The sequence below is a fragment of the Nelumbo nucifera genome, chromosome 6 (genome assembly GCF_055504915.1).
Source record: "Nelumbo nucifera cultivar China Antique chromosome 6, China Antique-T2T, whole genome shotgun sequence".
In the NCBI taxonomy this organism is placed as follows: domain Eukaryota; kingdom Viridiplantae; phylum Streptophyta; class Magnoliopsida; order Proteales; family Nelumbonaceae; genus Nelumbo; species Nelumbo nucifera.
Window position 1 is genome coordinate 714,967 of NC_142654.1, and position 19,791 is coordinate 734,757.

General features: G+C 41.5%; 1 protein-coding gene across 14 annotated transcripts in view; it reads left to right on the top strand.

Annotated features, from left to right (window-relative positions):
* The window catches only part of PDS3 (phytoene desaturase 3), a 163,389-nt gene that overhangs the window by 124,968 nt on the left and 18,630 nt on the right, over positions 1-19,791 (top strand). For 13 of the 14 annotated variants that reach the window (XM_088889554.1, XM_088889561.1, XM_088889553.1 and 10 more), the window contains 3 exons: positions 408-453; positions 11,748-11,935; positions 12,682-12,844. In XM_088889554.1, the coding sequence (XP_088745680.1) occupies positions 408-453; positions 11,748-11,935; positions 12,682-12,844 (397 nt within the window). Of the gene's footprint in view, positions 1-407; positions 454-11,747; positions 11,936-12,681; positions 12,884-19,791 lie in introns of those variants that run through there. The other variant, XM_010247755.3, reaches the window with a different exon arrangement.

The following is a 19,791-nucleotide window of genomic DNA, read 5'->3' on the forward strand; positions in this document are numbered from 1 at the left end:
TTTCTCATGCGTGACTAAAGTTTGATGTGTTTCAACCCACAGTTCTTGTTGTATGACATTAGTTGAGATGGACATCCCTTTTCCCACCTTAAGGCACATGTTTCTTTTTTTTTCTTGGTTTTTTAATCATCAATGTTGCTTATGCATCATCTTTTTAGTGCCTGATTTTGGTCTATTGACGTTTTCTAGGTTAGGAGCTTTACTGTAAGGGTTTGTGTGAATTGTCAGCCTAAGGATTGTTCTTGTAGTAATATGGGTTGGCTATTTTTCTAGTTTTGCCATTTTGAGTCTTGGGAGTATTTTGCTTGATTGTGTAGTTTGAAGGCAAGTTTTTTTGGGGTTCTTTTTCCTAATGAATTCCATTCATCTAATACTGGATTTATTTATTATCTTTTTTTTTATTGCAGAAGTCCCCTTTTGAGTGTTTATGCTGACATGTCTGTAACATGTAAGGTAAGGTGGTTAATGAATTATTTCTTCACGCCTATCAAGAAAAATTTTCTTGAAGTACATGGTATTTTTTAGTGAGTGTTCCTGAATGTTCTATGAATCTTCTTGTGGCAACTTATTTCAGAGCTTGAAAGGAATCTCCATGTTCCCCTCCCCACATTTTCTCATAGAAAAAATTCCAGCTAAAAGACCTTGCCACATGTTTAAAAGACTCTTTTATTGACAACTTTTATACTATGTTACCTAGATATGACTAGGACATGCCTAGACAAGGTGTCAGATATGGAACTTGTTGAAGCTTAATCAGTTTTATGATGTTTTTTATGAGTAGATGTTTTATGTTAGTTGTTAGATAGGAGGTGGGGACCACAGTAGTTATGTGAGTCCAAATTTTATAATGTTTATGTATCTTATATATGCTGTTTTATGTCTTGCCACCCTATAAGGGCATAGTTGTCTTTGTACTGCTCTATTATTTTTCATATAAATAATAAGTGAAGGGGGCGGCCAGATCATTGCTCTCCTTTCTTTTTGTTCAAGTTCGGCCTGCCCTAGAAGTCTGTTTTGTTTGTTAGCTGAAAAGTAAAGTAAACAGCAAGAAGGAAGAGAGGAAAGAAGGAAGAAAGAGGAAGAAGAAGAGAAAAGGTCTGGTTCGAATTAGGAAAAAGTCAACCCTAGTTTCGGCCAGACCTGTTATTATATTATTAATATAATTGGAAAAGACATAAGTGCCCTTATTTAAGTAAGAGGCACACGAACAAACATAATAGTACACATCAGCATTCTCAACAGGTACAAAGACCGAAATACCCCTTCACTAACACTCCCCCTCAAGCTGGTGAGTATATATCATATAATCCCAGCTTGTTACATATGTAGTTCACTCTCCCCCGACTCAAACCATTTGTAAACAAGTCTGCCCACTGGTTTCCCGTATTAACATATGCAGTCTCTATCACTCCATTCAGCACCTTCTCTCTCACAAAATGACAGTCAACTTCAATGTGCTTGGTTCTTTCATGAAACACCAGATTGGAAGAGATATGAACCGCTGCCTGATTGTCACAATAGAGCTTCATTAGAGTACTGATGTCATATCCTATCTCCTGTAGAAGGTTCCTTAGCCACACTAATTCACAAGCAGTATGTGCCATGGCCCTATATTCTGCTTTTGCACTGCTTCTTGCCACAACTGTTTGCTTCTTACTTTTCCACGTTACCAGGTTACCCCCCAAAAAGGTGCAATAGCCTGTGGTAGACCGTCTATCCGACATAGAACCTGCCCAATCAGCATCGGTGTATCCTTCTACTTCCAATTTTCCGCCACTTTTGTACAGCAAACCACGGCCAGGAGCTCCTTTCAAGTACCTCACAATCCTTAGCACTGCATTCCAATGTGGGACCAAAGGTTTCTGCATGAACTGACTCACCACACTAACCGCAAATGAAATATCTGGCCGAGTAATGGTTAGGTAGTTTAGTTTGCCTACAAGTCGTCGGTATCTGTCAGGGTCTTCAAATACTTCACCTATATCACTACTCAGCCTCGTATTTGTTTCCATAGGTGTCTCAGTCGGTTTAGTACCCAACAAACATGTTTCTTCCAGTAAATCAAGCACATATTTCCTCTGACACAAATTAATGCCTTGCTTAGATCTTGCTACCTCTATGCCCAAAAAGTATTTCAATTTGCCAAGGTCCTTTGTCTGAAAGTGTTCCTGTAGGAATGCCTTCAATCTGTCAATGCCCATTTTTTCATTCCCAGTCACAACGATATCATCTACATACACCACCAGTAGTATTTTGCCTGCCAGAGAGTCATGACTGAAGACAGAGTGATCAACTTGGCACTGTTTCATACCAAACTTCTTGACCACCTCACTGAACCTACCAAACCATGCTCGAGGGGACTTCTTAAGTCCATATATAGCCTTCTTAAGTCTGCATACCTTACCATCCTCCCCCTGAGCAACAAACCCCGGTGGTTGCTCCATGTAGACCTCCTCGAGCAAATCACCATGCGAAAAGGCATTTTTGATATCTAGCTGATATAGAGGCCAATCATACATAGCTGCAAGGGAGATGACAACACGAACTAACCCTATCTTAGCAACCGGGGAGAATGTCTCTGTGTAGTCAATGCCATAGGTTTGGGAGTACCCTTTTGCAACCAGTCGCGCCTTCAGGCACTCAACATGACCATCTGGCAAGTACTTAACGGTATACACCCACTTACAACCGATAGCCTGCTTCCCAAGAGGAAGAGCGGTGAGGTCCCAAGTGTGATTATGATGGAGGGCAGAGAGCTCTTCTTCCATAACACGGCACCACTCTAGAGAGGTAAGGGCTTCATGGATATCCTTAGGAACAACCACTGAGGATAACAAAAAGATGAACTGGCGATGGGAGGCGGAGAGGTGAGTAAGGGAAACAAAATTGGAAATAGGGTGAAGGGTGCAGGTGCGTTTACCTTTCCGTAAGGCAAGAGGAAGATCAAAGTCGGAGGCTAGTGTCGGATCTAGAGCTGGATCTGTCGACAGTGATGAAGCCGGAGGAGTCGTAGCCGGTACACGTGGGCGATGTGTATACACGTGACGGATAGGTGGACGGTCAACGAACGGTGGCACCGAAGGCAAGGACGTAGGCACGACTGGAACCAAAGGAGGAGGATCAGCCACAGGAAGGGGAAGAGAAGGAGGTGATGTGGAGGAAGCAACATCACCGGACCCTACGAAGAACAGAGTAGAATCGAAGAAAGTAACATCAGCACATACCAAGGAACGACGAGAACTGGGATGGTAACACTTGTACCCTTTCTGAGTCTGGGAATAGCCAAGGAAGATACACTTAAGGGATCGTGCATCTAACTTGTCAGTCCTGGGACCCAGATTATGGACGAAGCAGACACACCCAAATACCCGAGGAGGAAGCGGAAATGGAGACATGTTGGGGAACAAGACACTAAAAGGAGAACGACCATCAAGAATAGACGTGGGCATCCGATTAATTAAGAAACAAGAGGTGAGCATTGCATCACTCCAAAAGGGTTTGGGAACATTCATGTGGTGCATGAGTGAGCATGCCGTTTCTACAAGATGTCGGTTCTCTCTCAACAACCCCATTTTGTTGTGGGGTGTAGGTACATGAATTTTGGTGTATAATGCCATGTTGGTCCAAGTATTCTTGAAAAGATGAAGACAAGTATTCACGGCCATTATCAGAACGGAAAATTTTGATGTAAACACCAAATTGATTGCGGATCTCAGCATAAAATTTCTGGAAGATGGCAAATAATTCACTTCTTTCTTTCATTAAATAGAGCCACGTCATTCTTGAAAAGTCATCAACAAAAATAACAAAATATTTGTATCCATTATACGACATCACTTTATAAGGACCCTAAACATCTGAGTGAATTAAAGAAAAAGGACTCGACACACGGTTACCAACCCTAGAACTAAAGGGAACACGATGGTGTTTCCCAAATTGACACGACTCACAATCTAGAACACGTCGACGTTCTGCACTTTCAGCACTTTCTTCCACCACCATCAAGATAGCCAATCTAGAACACCCCAAATTGACACGACTCAATGAAGGGACCAAGGACTTCAGCACTTTCAGCGAAGGATGACCAAATCTACAATGCCATTGGAGAGGAGAAATAGATGACTGAAGGGCCGTTGATGTTCTTCCACCACCATCAAGATAATACAATCCACCGGCTTCATGCCCTCCACCAATCTTCATCCCCGTCTTGAGATCCTGAAAAACACACATAGAGGGGTAAAATGTAATGGAGCAATTAAGGGACTTGGTCAGCTTACTAACAGACATAAGATTAAATGGAAGCTTAGGTACATATAAAACAGAGGATAGGAATACAGGGTCTAGGTCAACATTATCAACACCACGAATAGATGATGTGGAGCCATTAGCAAGGGTAACAGATTGTGATGTTGAGCAATGAGTGAGAGATGAAAACACACCTGGAGTTCCCGTCATGTGATCGGAGGCTCCAGAGTCAATAATCCAGGGGTTGGGTGTGGATGCCAAACAAGCCATACCTAAGTGTGCAAAGGTAGTTGTGTTCTGTTGTGATGTGGATTGAACAAACCTTTCATACTCATCACGAGGAACACTCACCATCTCCTTGCCTGGACCATCTGAAGAGGTAGAAGGCATCTGGTCAACTGACCGGTTCTCCTGTCTAAAGCTGGAACTGGTGTCACTAGTCATGGCATGGTTGGCCCACGTCGAGGGTGGACCATGTAAGTCATAGCAGTAGTTAATAGTATGTCCATCCAAACCACAATGAGTACACCTCCGTGGACCCGAGCCACGTCCTCTACCACGAGCTCCCCTTGAATCTCTGCCTCTAGTACGACCACCACCACGGATATGTGTAGATCCACCACTACCACTCCGGCCATACACTGGACCACTATTGCCACCACGGCCAGGCTGGGCTCCTCGAGCCCCACTTCTGCCACCTCGACCTCTCGACACTGCAAATGCTGATTTATCTGAGATATTAGAGTTTTCCATAGATCCAATGGAAGTCCTCCGAAGACGAGCAAACACCTCCTCTAAAGATGGAAGGGCAGATCCTCCTAGTATCTGGGCTCGTACTGGTTCATACCCAGACTTCAGCGCCACCAAAAACCGAGTCACATCAAGCTGCTCTCTCTGTTGATGTTGAACATTGACATCAGAAATGAGAGGATGATAGACATTTAACTCATTACAGATATTTCTCATACTGGCATAGTACTCCTCAAGGCTCTAATTTCCCTGTTGCAAATTGAAGTATTCCTGATACAGTTGATATACCCTAGTTGTATTATCCTGACCAGAATACAATTTCTTAGCATGATCCCACACCTCTTTGGTTGTGTCAAGAAACATGAAGTTCACACTGATTCTGGGTTCCATACTGTTCCACAACCATGTGATGATATGTGCAACTTCCTGTTCCCAGTCTTCATACTCCTGAGAATTAGTGGGGGGTTTCTCCTCTCTTATGTGCTTTACCTTCTTCGCCTTCAGAAAAACCTCTACAGGCTTGGCCCAAGGGACATAATTCTCTCCATTCAGTTTAATGGAGGTCATTTGGACATTCAGGTAGTCAGTAGATATCATCACACTAGGTTTACTGTCACTATTATCTGCCATTGCCGAATTCCCTTATCACTGAATCCTGAGCACTACACACTGCACACTGCACACTGCACACAGACACTTCACCGAAATCTGCACACTGATTTCAGCAATAATAAAGGCTGAAAGCCGTACTTGTAACACCACAAACCCTACTCTACAGCTACCGGAAGTTTCACCATTAAGTAAACACTACTTCCCTTCGAATCACACACAAACCAGCATAAACCCTAGCATACTGCAATCTGAAAACCCATCATATGATCTGTACCACACCTCTCATGTGTTCAATAACAGAAATTATGCATAAAAAAAAACTCCTTACCTCATCGCCTGAAGGCCAACCACACGAAGGAATGAAACACCACTGCACCACACGCACCAGCCCTACATTAATTAGGGGAGGGCTTATAAACCACAGCAACCGATCACCAACGACACCACCGGAGGCATAGAAACCTCCAAGGGAAGAGGGTGATCACTCCTTTTCAGCCCTTTTCCCAGTCTCCAACCAACAGCTGAGAAATCCAAGAGAAACCCTAGCTCGAATGCGCAGAAAACAGAATTCTAGCAAGTCTGATTTGTTTAATGTGGCTCTGATACCATGTTGAAGTTCGGCCTGCCCTAGAAGTCTGTTTTGTTTGTTAGCTGAAAAGTAAAGTAAACAGCAAGAAGGAAGAGAGGAAAGAAGGAAGAAAGAGGAAGAAGAGAAAAGGTCTGGTTCGAATTAGGAAAAAGTCAACCCTAGTTTCGGCCAGACCTGTTATTATATTATTAATATAATTGGAAAAGACATAAGTGCCCTTATTTAAGTAAGAGGCACTCGAACTAACATAATAGTACACATCAGCATTCTCAACAGGTACAAAGACCGAAACACCCCTTCACTAACACTTTTCAACTTCCCTTCTTCTCTTCTTCTCCTTCTCTCTTCTTTCTTTCTTCAAGAAACTCCTTTTATTTCATATTTTTTAATTCAGCAAGCTTTCTACTTGGTATCAGAGCAGCGGTTAGGGTTTCTAGAAGCATTCTCATGCAATCCTAGATCAGTCGAATGCATGAAGTAATAAAGGGCTGATCGATCTGCTGTAGATTGTTCAGTTCTTGGATTTTTTGGTGGGATCTAGTCATTAGGAAGGTGATCTACTGTTCGGCATCAAAATCAGAAGAACTGGAGTACGGGGAAGAGTCCTAGAAAAGTTGGACTCTTTGTTTTTTATTTGATCTTGGGCGACCAGGTATTGTTAGCTTTCTTTTGATTTTCTGAAGAGTGCAATTTGGTTTCTGGATTTTTCTGAGCCTCCTGGAGTGATCGATTCACTCCTCTTTGTTGGGAGGCGTGGGGAGGAGAGAGAAATCTCTCTAGCTAGGGTTTTCTTCTTCTAGAAGGGGTTGTTTCTGTGTGTGATATTAAATTGTTTTTGGAAGGTTTCCAATCTATTTTTTCTTACTGTTGAACCGTTTGAAGTAAAATGGAGAGTTGGAATACTGAGATGAAATCTACCGGTACTATGGGACTGGGTGTTGGAGGTAGTAGTGATATTTTTGGGTCTGGGATCATTACTACAGTAAAACTTGATGGCACAAATTATTTGGAGTGGGCACAATCAGCTAAGATGGCTATTGGTGCCCGTGGAAAATTAGGGTATCTCACTGGGGAAGAGAAGAAACCTGATACAGACTCTTCCCGATGGGTGCAAGAGAATTACATGGTAATGTCTTGGCTGTGTAATTATTGTTACCTCATATTGCAAAAAATTTCCTATGGGCTAATACTGCCAAGGAGATTTGGGATGGAGTGACAGAAACCTACTCTCAGAAACAAAATGAAGCCAGAGCCTATCAGTTAAGAAATCAGGTTATAAGTATGAAACAGGGAGAAAAACCTCTTGCTGTGTATTTCTCCATGCTGAAAACCCTATGGTAGGAAATAGATCACTTAGAAACTGTGGTATGGGAAAGTGTAAATGACGCAGCAACTTATCACAAACTGGAAGAGAGGAATACGGTTTTTGAGTTCTTGGCAAGGCTGAACCCTGAATTCAACATTGCTAGGCAACATATTCTTTCTAGGGAGGGTGTGACACTCTCTCAAGCCTATGCCTTTGTCTCTAGAGAGAAGAGGACTGACTTTGTCGCCTCCTTGGTTGATTCAAGTGTATTGCCCGAAACCCTAATATTCTAGAGAAATCTGTTTGCGGGCCCCACAGAGTATTTGGACTGGGTGCTCAGGGTCTGGAGGCTTTCTGATTTTCCTTCTTGAAGATCGAACCAAGTTAGTTGGTGTTTCATGTAGTCTACAAGGTGCGGCTCCTTTTCTGTTTCTCCCAGCTTCCAGGTGTGACTCAGATTTTTGGTACTGCTGCATAGAGGTAGGCTCAACACAGTCCTTGTTCTATCTTCATTTGGTGTCTTTTGAAGTTGGTTGAAATCTTTTTGAAGTGTTTAAAGAGATGAACTCCTCAGAGATTGAAAACAAGAATGTTGCTGAATCCGGGCAGGTTCCGGGAGTCTCTGTTGACTCTTTACTGACTGTAACTACAGTCAAGCTGGATGGAACTAATTATCTGGCATGGTCACAACCGGTAAAGATTCATATCTGTAGTAGAGGAAAGTGGGGTTTTATCTCCAGGAGCAAAAAGGCTCCCTCAGAAGATGATCCATCTTATGAGAAGTGGATGCAAGAAAATTATACTGTTATTGGGTGGCTTGTGAACTCAATGCAGCCACAGATTAGTCAGCACTATTTGTGGATGAATTCAGCAAAGGAAATTTGGGATAGTGTTGCTGAAACCTATTCCCAAAAATTAAATGTGGCCAGAGCTTACAAGTTGAGAAGTGATGTGAAGAATTTAAGACAGGGGGAGAAACCTTTAGCTGTATACTTCTCAACACTGAAGTCTTTGTGGCAAGAAATAGATTTGATAGAAGCTGTAACCTGGGACACCACTAATGATGCAGAGACCTACAGAAAACTGGTTGAGAGAAATAGGATGTTTGAGTTCTTAACTGGACTAAACCCAGAGTATGATATTACAAAACAAAATATTTTATCCAAGGATAGTGTCTCACTATCACAAGCATATGCCTTGGTAAGTAGTGAAGATAGCAGAAGGATTGTCCAGTTAGTGGCACCCGCTTTGTATTTCGGGATGTCACATTTGCTGAGTTGACTCCTTTCTTTAGTATTTCTCCTGAGGGGGAGAAATCTGAAGAGCCCTTTGCTATGTCTCCAACTGTTCCTCTTCCCATTCCTCTTGAGTCCTCTCATGAGGTGTCTACTTCTCCCACTGGACCTACCTCCGATATTCCTGTTCCTCCTCCTCCTCCACCTCATTCTCCTATAATTCCTCCTCATCTTGTTGTCCAAAGGTGGTACCAAAGGCACAGATTCAGACATGGGCAGGTTGTTTCCATTCCTACAAAAGTGCCTCTTGCTCCTCCCATCATTACTGAGGTAACAGGTCAGCCTTCTTCTGACCCATCTACATCTTTCTCAGACCTTGACCTTCCTATTGCTCTCCGCAAGGGCAAGGGGAAGTGTACAGCCCATTGTATCTCCAAACACCTGTCTTACAGCCTTCTCTCTCCTTCCTACTACTATTTTCTTGCTTTTGTTTCTTTCCATGTGATACCCAGGTCCGTACCGGAAGCCTTATCTAAACCTGAATGGAGGAATGCTATGATGGCTGAACTGGATGCTTTGCATAAGAACCATACCTGGGATATTGTTGACTTGCCTGAAGGGAAAGAACCGGTGGGTTGTTAATGGGTGTTTACCATTAAATATCACTTTGATGGATCTATTGAGAGGTTTAAGGCTAGGCTGGTTGCTAAAGGCTACACTCAGATGTATGGTATTGACTCTCTTGAGACATTTGCTCCTGTAGCTAAGATGACCTTAGTCCGGGTTTTGTTATCTCTAGCCGCTACTTTTGATTGGCCCCTACACCAGTTTGATGTTAGAAATGCCTTCTTGAATGGAGACCTACATGAAGAGGCCTATATGTCTTTGCCTCCAGGGGTGTATGGGAAGAAAATGCAAGGCAAGGTGTGTAAACTGCAGAAATCTATTTATGGTCTCAAACAGTCTCCTCGGGCTTGGTTTGAGAGGTTCAGGGCTGCTCTTGTCTCCTTTGGTTACACACAAACTCAATCTGATCATACCCTGTTCTTGAAGAGAAATGGCTCTTTGGTGACCTTCTTGATAGTTTATGTTGATGATATTGTGGTCACGAGTAATGACACTCAAGAGGTCAATAAACTAAAATGATTTCTTAACTCTGAATTTGAGATCAAAGATTTGGGAGATCTTCGGTATTTTTTGGGCATTGAAGTTGCTAGATCTAAGGATGGTATCTTCATTTCTCAACGTAAATATGTCATTGACCTCCTTGCTGAAACTGGTAAACTTAGAGCTAAACCAATCTCCACTCCTATTGATCCCAATCATAAGCTTTCTGCTACAGATGGTGACCTTTTATCTGATAAGGGGATGTTTCAGAGACTGCTTGGGAAGTTGTTATATCTTTGCATGACTCAACCAGACATTTCCTATGCAGTAAGCGTTATTAGTCAATTTATGCATTCTCCCAGAGATACTCATTTAGCTGCTGTAGAAAGGATTCTATGTTACTTGAAAGGTACTCTAGGGAAAGGTATTCTATTTGCCAAACATGGACACATGAAGCCGGAAGCTTTCACTGATGCTGATTTGGCAGGATGTATTGATGATAAGAGATCCACCTCAAGTTATTGTGCTTTGGTCGCTAGGAACATTGTGTCATGGAGGAGTAAGAAACAGTCTGTAGTTGCTAGATCCTCAACTGAAGCAGAATACAGGGCAATGGCACATGGTGTGTCAGAACTACTGTGGCTACGATCCCTTTTAGAAGAATTGGGGGTTGACTACGAGAAGGCAATGATGCTCTACTGTGAAAATCAAGCAGCTATCGATATTGCACATAATCCTGTTCAACATGACAGAACTAAGCACATTGAGGTTGATAGACATTTTATAAGGGAAAGAGTTTCTTCAGGAGAAGTTTGTTTCACATTCATCACATCAGACGAACAATTGGCTGATATCTTGACCAAGGGAGTTCCGAGAGAGAAAATGACACACTATATAAGCAAGCTGGGCATGATTGACATCTATGCTCAGCTTGAGGGGGAGTGTAAAGAGGCTGGGCCGAATGGGTCCTAGTATCTTCTCTTGTAATATCTTTTCTTTTTCTTGTTAGCTAATGGGCCTGTTATTTCTTTTTGTTTGATCTCTTTATGTTACTACCTAGCTAGCCGCCCACTTAAGGGCATACTTGTAATTACTAACATTAATTATTAATAAAAAGGATTAGAGAAGAAAGGGAAGAATAATTCGAACCTTTCTTCTTCTTCCTCCTCTTTTCGCCATCTTCTTCTCTTGTACTGCTGTTCTTACTTTTCTTCTTCCTTTTTCTCTCTAATTTTCAAATTTACACCTAATTTTTGAGGACTGATTTACATCTACTTTTATTCGATGCTCACTGAAATCCATCTACATCACTTTTATTCCTCCAGAAAAAGCATAATACTTCTGGAATACCTTGTATCTCTGGTTTTTTCCCTCCATCATCCGCAAGTAAAAGTTGTATACTGGAAACTTTATGGAAAAAAGTGTTGGCAATGCAGTGAAATGACAACTAATCATTTCATTCTCCCAAGATGATGTTTTGATTTGTCATTTCCAGGAGGCTGACTAGTTGCCCACAAAAAATATATATTTTTTCTAAATTTAAGAAAATGACAGTTAACATGTTTTTATATATTTGTCAATCTTAATACTTGGCTCATAAGGAAGACCTAAATAGAATACCTAAAATTTGTTACCACTAATGTAAGCTACATAAACTCACTCTTTTACATATGACTTTCCTGAAATGTAAAAGAAAGCAAAATATTGATTTACTAAAAGGAAGACACTTTTATCCAACATAATTGTGGTATGGAATTGAAGCTGCACCGCAGCAGGCTGAATTTCATTCCTGAACCAGTTCCAATATTTTGGATAATGACAATTGTGCGTGACTTTCAAACCTTAAGTAAAACTAGATGAGTGAATCAGATCTAATGTTCCATTCATAATATATTTCATGCAGGAGTATTATGACCCAAATAGATCCATGCTGGAATTGGTTTTTGCACCTGCCAAGGACTGGATCTCTTGCAGTGATTCGGAAATTATTGAAGCTACCATGAAGGAGCTTGAAAAACTCTTTCCAGATGAAATATCTGCAGATCAAAGCAAAGCCAAGATTTTGAAGTATCACGTTGTTAAAACACCACGGTTAGAGCCAAAGCAATCCAATTAGAAACTTTCTTTTGACTAGGAGGAAATTGTATCTTGTTTGCATTCCTTACGAAGATCATCCATTTTGTCCAAATATCTAATATGAAATCTGGTACATTCAAGATAGGGACCATCAGTATGAATGTCAAGGGTGGTTAATATATGGTGATGTGCATGATGAGGTGCAGGAATGAGGAAGTTCTATATTTGAATGAATGTACATTCATGTCAGTAAGAAATTTCTAATATAGTTGACATTCAGACTTTGAACCCCCACTATACATGAGTAGTTCTCCAGTTAAATTTCGCATATGATGCATTTATGCTGTGATCTAGGTTAGTGTGACACATCAATTGGCTTACTGGGTCTATGCTGCTGCACGGATGGTTAGAAATTTGCTTATTTGTTACTTTTTGCAATCTATTTCACATTTATTATTATTGTTTAGATCTTGGTGTGCTGTCTCATAGCTAATGAGTTTCTAAAAGTATTTGGTATCAATATGGATCCAGTATCATGCTTTCTCAAAGTGTCAGATTTAGTGGGGTATGCCTGTAAATTTTTTATTAGTCATTGATAATATGCTATGTAATGCTGACTAAGTTTTACCTTTAGAACTGTCTAAATAGTGCATTTGGATACAACTTAGACATATATTACATCAGTTCAAAATACAAGTTTGTTATTTGTTTGATCAATATAGAAAAATCCTAAAAAAGATATTTTGCATGTTTCTGTTCAGGTCGGTTTATAAAACAGTTCCTAATTGTGAACCATGCCGCCCCATACAGAGATCTCCTATAGAAGGGTTCTATCTGGCTGGTGACTACACAAAGCAGAAGTACTTGGCTTCAATGGAAGGTGCTGTTTTGTCTGGGAAGCTCTGTGCACAGGCAATTGTGCAGGTAACAGAAGCAGTGATTTCATAGCTTTCATGTTTATCCCATATATCATGTAGAGAAGTCTAAATGACAAAGGGCCCCTTCATATGGCACCATGTTGATGGACAAAAGGGCCCCATGTGTTTTCCTCCCTGCCATCTATTTACGGTGCATATTTCAGCCCAAAGCCATTGCTACATTGGCAAGGTGAACCAAGGTTCAAATTTTTTATACAATACGCCCCGTATCGGGCATATCATATCATATCTTTTGGGTCCCAATACGCCTGTTTACAGGTGTTTCGGGACCCCACTCTTTTTTAATAAAAAATACATGTATTTAACTCTCCAAAACCAAATTTTGAAAAAAAAAAACTAAAAAAACCACGTTTCCGCGTGTATCTAAGTACCAATATGCCTCTGCCGATACACAGAGGCGTATTGGTACTTTGAACCATGAGGTGAACCCTTCTTTCTGGGCATTTTCTGAATTAAGGAAAAAATGATGCAGTTATCAACATTTGTAGAAAACATGAAATCATGTTATACAGGACTGCTTTTGACCATTGGTACCTGGGTACCAGTACATGCCTAGTGTACCCATGTCAGACACAATACACACCCAATATAACATTTCATCATCCAAGCCTTATCCCAACCATATGGGGTTGGCTACATGAATCCTGTTTCACCATTCATGGGCACTCCTAAGGTTAGCAAGATATAAATATTAAATATGGAGAGAAGAAATGCAAGAATATTTAAGGAGAAAGAGAATCAGGGAAGCCATTATCAAATGCATAACCATCAGATTGGTTCAATGGCTGAAGTTTTTAGAGTTGTTCTCAGTATTCTCAACAGATAATAATATTAGAAGATGGAAGGAAGTGACAAGGTCCTCACTAAGAAAAGACATAATCCTCAAGAATGGGATGTCACAAGAAAGAGGGTTCATAAACTTAATTTTGATGGGAGTAGTAGGGGAAATTCAGGCCATTTAGGAGTAGGAGGCACTTTTAGGAACGAAGCTGGTTACATCATTGTGCTATTCTCAGGACCAATTGGTATTGGAGACTCATTAAGGGCAGATATAATGGCTGTAATGGAGGGTGTGCAAAGAGCAAAGGTTATGAATATGAATAAAGTGATCATTGAAGGAGATTCACAATTGGTGATGGGGTGGCTACAGAATAAAGACAATGCTTTATGGGTTTACAGAAATGAATTAAAAATGTTTAAGTAGCTAACTAATGATATAAAGTGAGAGTTCAATGGGTGCAAAGAGAAGCAAATAGCATGGTTGACTATCTAGCTAAACAAGGGGTAGGGGAGAGATTAAATGTTTTGGGCAAAGTTGTAAATGAAAAATGAGTGAATGGGTAGGAGATAAGAGGCTTTATCTCTGATAAAACTCAGACTAGATGTTCATATAAGTTCAGATCAGAAGAAAGAGGAGAAGAAGAGAGAGAAGGAGAAGAAGGAGAAGGAGAAAAGGTCACAGCCGAACTAGAGAGAAAATTTTCAAATCCCTCTAGTCGGCCCTTCTTTTATTTATACTCTTCTAAGATATACAAGAATTACCATTGTGCCCTCACTTAAGTAAGAGCCACATCAGCTGAACAATACATATATAACTAAACATAAAAGGACTATACTACCCTTGTACAGTCGGCTCTAACACTCCCCCTCAAGCTGGTGAGTATATGTCATAAGTCCCAGCTTGTTACATATGTAGTCCACTCCTCCCCGATTCAACCATTTGGTAAACAGATCTGCCCATTGATTTCCTGTGTTCACATATGTTGTACTTATCACTCCACTAAGCACCTTCTCACATACAAAGTGGCAATCCACTTCTATATGCTTTGTCCTTTCATGAAATATTGGATTAGAGGAGATATGAACTGCAGATTGATTATCACAGTATAGCTTCATAGGAGTGTCAATCGAGTATCCCATCTCCTCTAGGATATCTCCTCTAGGAGATGCTTCAACCACACTAGTTTGCATGTTGTGTGTGCCATAGCCCTATATTCAGCCTATGCACTGCTTCTTGCTACCACTGTCTGCTTCTTACTCTTCCATGTCACTAAGTTCCCACCAAGAAAAGTGCAATACCTTGTAGTGGATCTTCTATCAAATATGGACCCGGCCCAATCAGCATCCGTGTATCCCTCTATCTCAAGACTTCCTCCAATCTTATATAACAAACCACGACCTGGGGCACCCTTCAAATACCTCACAATCCTTAGGACTGCCTCCCAGTGTGGGATTCGAGGGTTCTGCATAAACTAACTCACTACACTGACCGCAAATGAGAAATCAGGTCGAGTGATGGTTAGGTAATTAAGCTTACCCACCAACCTTCTGTACCTTCCCGAATCCTCAAACTCCTCACTTGTATCACTACCCAATTTAGCATTCAGTTCCATAGGTGTTTCAGCTGATCTGGCACCCAACAACCCCGTTTCTTCTAGCAGATCAAGAACATGTTTCCTCTGGCACTGATTAATACCATTCTTGGACCTCGCAACCTCTATCCCTAGGAAGTATCTTAATTTGCCAAGATCCTTTGTCTGGAAGTGATCATGCAAGTAAGTCTTCAACCTATCAATCCCCGGTCTGTCACTGCCTGTAATAACAATGTCATTTACATATACCACCAAGAGAATCTTCCCAGCATTTGATTCATAGCTGAATACGGAATGGTAAACCTGACACTGTTTCATTCCAAACTTCTTCACCACTTCACTAAATCTCCCAAACCATGCACGGGGAGATTGTTTAAGTCCATATATAGCCTTCTTAAGTATGCATACCTTCTCACCCTCCCCCTGAGCAATAAACCCTAGTGGTTGCTCCATGTACACCTCCTCAAGAAGATCACCATGTAAAAAAGCATTCTTGATGTCAAGCTGAAGTAGGGGCCAACCAAACATAGCAGCAAGAGAAATCAGAACACGAACCGACCCAATTTTGGCAACCAAAGAGAAGGTGTCTGTGTAATCAATACCATACTGCTGTGAATAACCTTTGGCAACTAACTGAGCTTTCAACCGTTCAACACTCCCATCAAGTAAGTATTTAACTGTGTACACCCACTTACAGCCAACAACATGCTTACCAGGCGGAAGAGTGGTGAGGTTCCATGTATGAGTACGAGTCTGGGCCGAGAGTTCTTCCATTGCTTGGCGCCACCCTGGAGAAGTGAGGGCTTCCTAGACATCCTTGGGAATAGAGACAAAGGATAACATAGAAACAAACTGTCGATGGGAAGCCGAAAGGTGAGATACAGAAACATAATTGGAAATGGGGTGGAGAGTGCAACTGTGTTTACCTTTCCGCAAAGCAATAGGAAGATTAAGGTCAGAACTTGGGGTTGAGGTTGGGGTGGGAACAACTGCCGGATCTATCGACGATGACGAAGCTAGGGGAGGAACCAATGCCTGACGATGTGTATACACTTGTCGGATAGGTGGTCCTCTCTCAGGTAGCTGCACTAGAGGCAAAGACTGAGTCATAACTAGAACAAGAGGAACAGGATCCTCAACAGGAACTGGAAGAGGGGATTATGGCAATAGAGGAGAAGTATCCGACCCAGAGAAGAAAGGAACAAACTCAAAAAATGTAACAACAAAACACACAAAAGAACGTCGAGAATGAGGATTATAACACTTGTACCCTTTTTGAGTCCTAGAATAGCCAAGAAAGACACACTTAGTGGATCTAGCATCTAACTTGTCCATTCCAGGCCCAAGATTATGAATGAAACACACGCATCCAAAAACTCTAGGAGTAAGGGGAAAAGGAGACAACGTGGGAAACAGAACAGAGAAAGGGGACTGACCTTCAAGGATAGACATGGGCATGCAGTTAATAAGAAAGCAGGATGTAAATACAGCATCACTCCAAAAGGGTTTGGGGACATTCATCTAATGTAAGAGGGACCAAGTAGTTTCCAAAAGGTGATGGTTTTTTCTTTCAGCCACCCCATTTTGTTGAGGGGTGTAGGTACACAAGGTTTGATGGATAATGCCATGTTGTTCCAAATATTCTTGAAAGGGTGTGGAAAAATACTCGTGGCCATTATTAGAACGAAGAATTTTAATATGTACACCAAATTGATTGCGAATTTCAGCATAAAATTTCTGGAACATAGAAAACAATTCACTCTTTTCTTTCATAAAGTAAAGCCATGTCATCCTTGAATAATCATCAACAAAAATTACAAAGTACTTGTAACCATTATAAGACACTACTCTGTTTGGACCCCAAATGTCCGAATGGACTAAAGAAAAAGGACTCGATGTACGACTATCAACTCTAGGACTAAAGGAGACACGATGATGTTTCCCAAACTGGCACGAATCACAATTTAAATTAGAAAGATGACTCAACGACGGAACAAGTAACTAAAGAGCTCTAAGAGACGGATGATCAAGTCTGCAGTGCCACTTATGAGGGGAGAGAGATGACTAAAGGGTTGTTGCCGAACCACCTCCATCAAGATAATACAGTCCCCTAGCTTCATGCCCTCCACCAATCTTCATCCCCGTCTTGAGATCCTAAAACACACGAGAGGAAGGGTAAAAAGTTATTGAGCAATTAAGAGATTTAGTCAATTTACTAACAGACATTAGGTTAAAGGGAAACATGGGAACATATAAAACTGAGGAGAGGGATAATGAGTCTGTGTCAACATTACGAACACCACGTATGGCTGATGTAGAGCCATTGGCAAGAGTAACAGATTGGGAAGTGGACGGAGAAATGGATGAAAACAAACCTGGAGTTCCAATCATATAATCGGAAGCTCCAGAATCTATAATCCAACGGGAAGGTGTGGATGCCAGACAAGCCATACTTGTGTGTGCAAGGGTAGCCATGTTCTGTTGAGATGTACCCTGAATGAACCGCTCATACTCATCCCGTGAAACACTCACCATCTCCTTTCTGGAAGCATCTATAGATGTAGTGGGGATCTGATCAGTAACTTGAGATTCTTGTCTTGAGCTACCACTATTTACAGCTGCATGATTTGGCCAGGTTGAAGGTGGGCCATGTAGATCATAGCAAAAGTTGATAGTATGTCCCTCCTTACCACAACGAGTACACCTTCTCTGAGTATTACCGCATCCCCTACCACGGGCTCCCCTTGAGTCTCGTCCTCCAACATGACCACCACCACGATTATACATGCCACCACCACCACAACCATACATGGGTCCACCACCACTACCATGGCCATGCTGACCTCCTTGTTTTGGAATGGTAGAATACTGATATGTTTCATTCTATTGCCAATGGGCCTATTTATACAGTAAGTTGCTGCAATAAATAGAAAGAAAAGTACTTAACTGACATGAGATTACTAAACTACCCCTATTCGGCTCACTCTAACACTCCCCTTCAAGCTGGAGAATATATGTCATATAATCCCGGCTTGTTACATAGATAGTTCACTTTCCCTGAGTTTAGAGCTTTTGTAAACAAATCTGCCCATTGATCATTCAAGCCCACATGTTCTGTGTTTATCTCTCCAACAAGGACCTTCTCCCTCACAAAGTGGCAATCAACCTCTATGTGCTTTGTTCTCTCATGAAATACAGGATTGGATGAGATATGGAGTGCAGCTTGGTTGTCACAATACAGTCTCATAGGTTTATCCATGTGAAACCCAATTTCTTGTAGAAGATTCCTCAACCACACTAACTTACAGGTAGTATGTGCCATGGCCCTATACTCAGCTTCAGCACTACTTCTGGCCACAACCGTCTGCTTTTTACTCTTCCACGTCACAAGATTTCCTCCAAGAAATGTGCAATAGCCCGTAGTAAATCTTCTATCATTCACTGAGCCTGCCCAGTCTGCATCTGTATACCCCACTACTTCAAGTTTTCCTCCTGGTTTATACAATAGTCCACGACCTGGAGCTCCTTTCAGATACCTCACAATTCTAAGAATTGCATCCCAGTGAGGTATACGAGGGTTCTACATGAATTGGCTCACCACACTGACTGCAAAGGATATGTCGGGTCTCGTGATAGTCAGATAGTTCAGCTTCCCCACTAGTCGTCTATACCTTCCAGGATCTTCAAATACTTCTCCTGTATCACTGCTCAACTTAATATTTGGTTCCATAGGGGTCTCAGCCGGTTTTGCACCTAACAGACCTGTTTCTTCCAATAGATCAAGAACATATTTTCTTTGGCACAGATTTACACCTTGTTTTGACCTGGCAACCTCTATTCCCAAGAAATACTTCAATGTTCCAAGATCTTTTGTTTGGAAATGATTTTGCAGAAATACCTTTAATTTGCCAATCCCCAATTTATCACTGCCAGTAATGACAATATCATCCACATAAACCACTAATAGAATCTTCCCAGCTTCTGAGTCATAGCTGAATACTGAGTGATCTACCTGGCACTGCTTCATTCCAAAACTCTTCACCACTTCACTGAACTTCCCAAACCAAGCACGCGGTGATTGTTTCAACCCATAAATTGTCTTCTTCAATCTGCATACCTTACCATCCTCCCCTCGAGCAACAAACCCAGGTGGTTGCTCCATATATACCTCCTCCACAAGATCACCATGGAGAAAGGCATTCTTTATATCAAGCTGAAATAGAGGCCAATCATACATAACTGCCAGGGAAATTAGTACACGAACAGAACCAATCTTAGCCACTGGAGAGAATGGCTCCATGTAATCCACTCCATACAACTGTGAGTAACCTTTAGCAACAAGTCTGGCCTTCAAACGCTCCACACTACCATCCGGCAAGTATTTCACAGTATACACCCATTTACAGCCCACAGCATGCTTACCAGGTGGGAGAGTAGTAAGTTCCCACGTTTGAGTATGTTGAAGAGCAGAAAGTTTCTCCTCCATTGCCCGCGCCAATCAGGTGAACTAAGAGCTTCTTGAACATTGTTAGGTATGGAAATAGAGGATAAAAGGGAAACA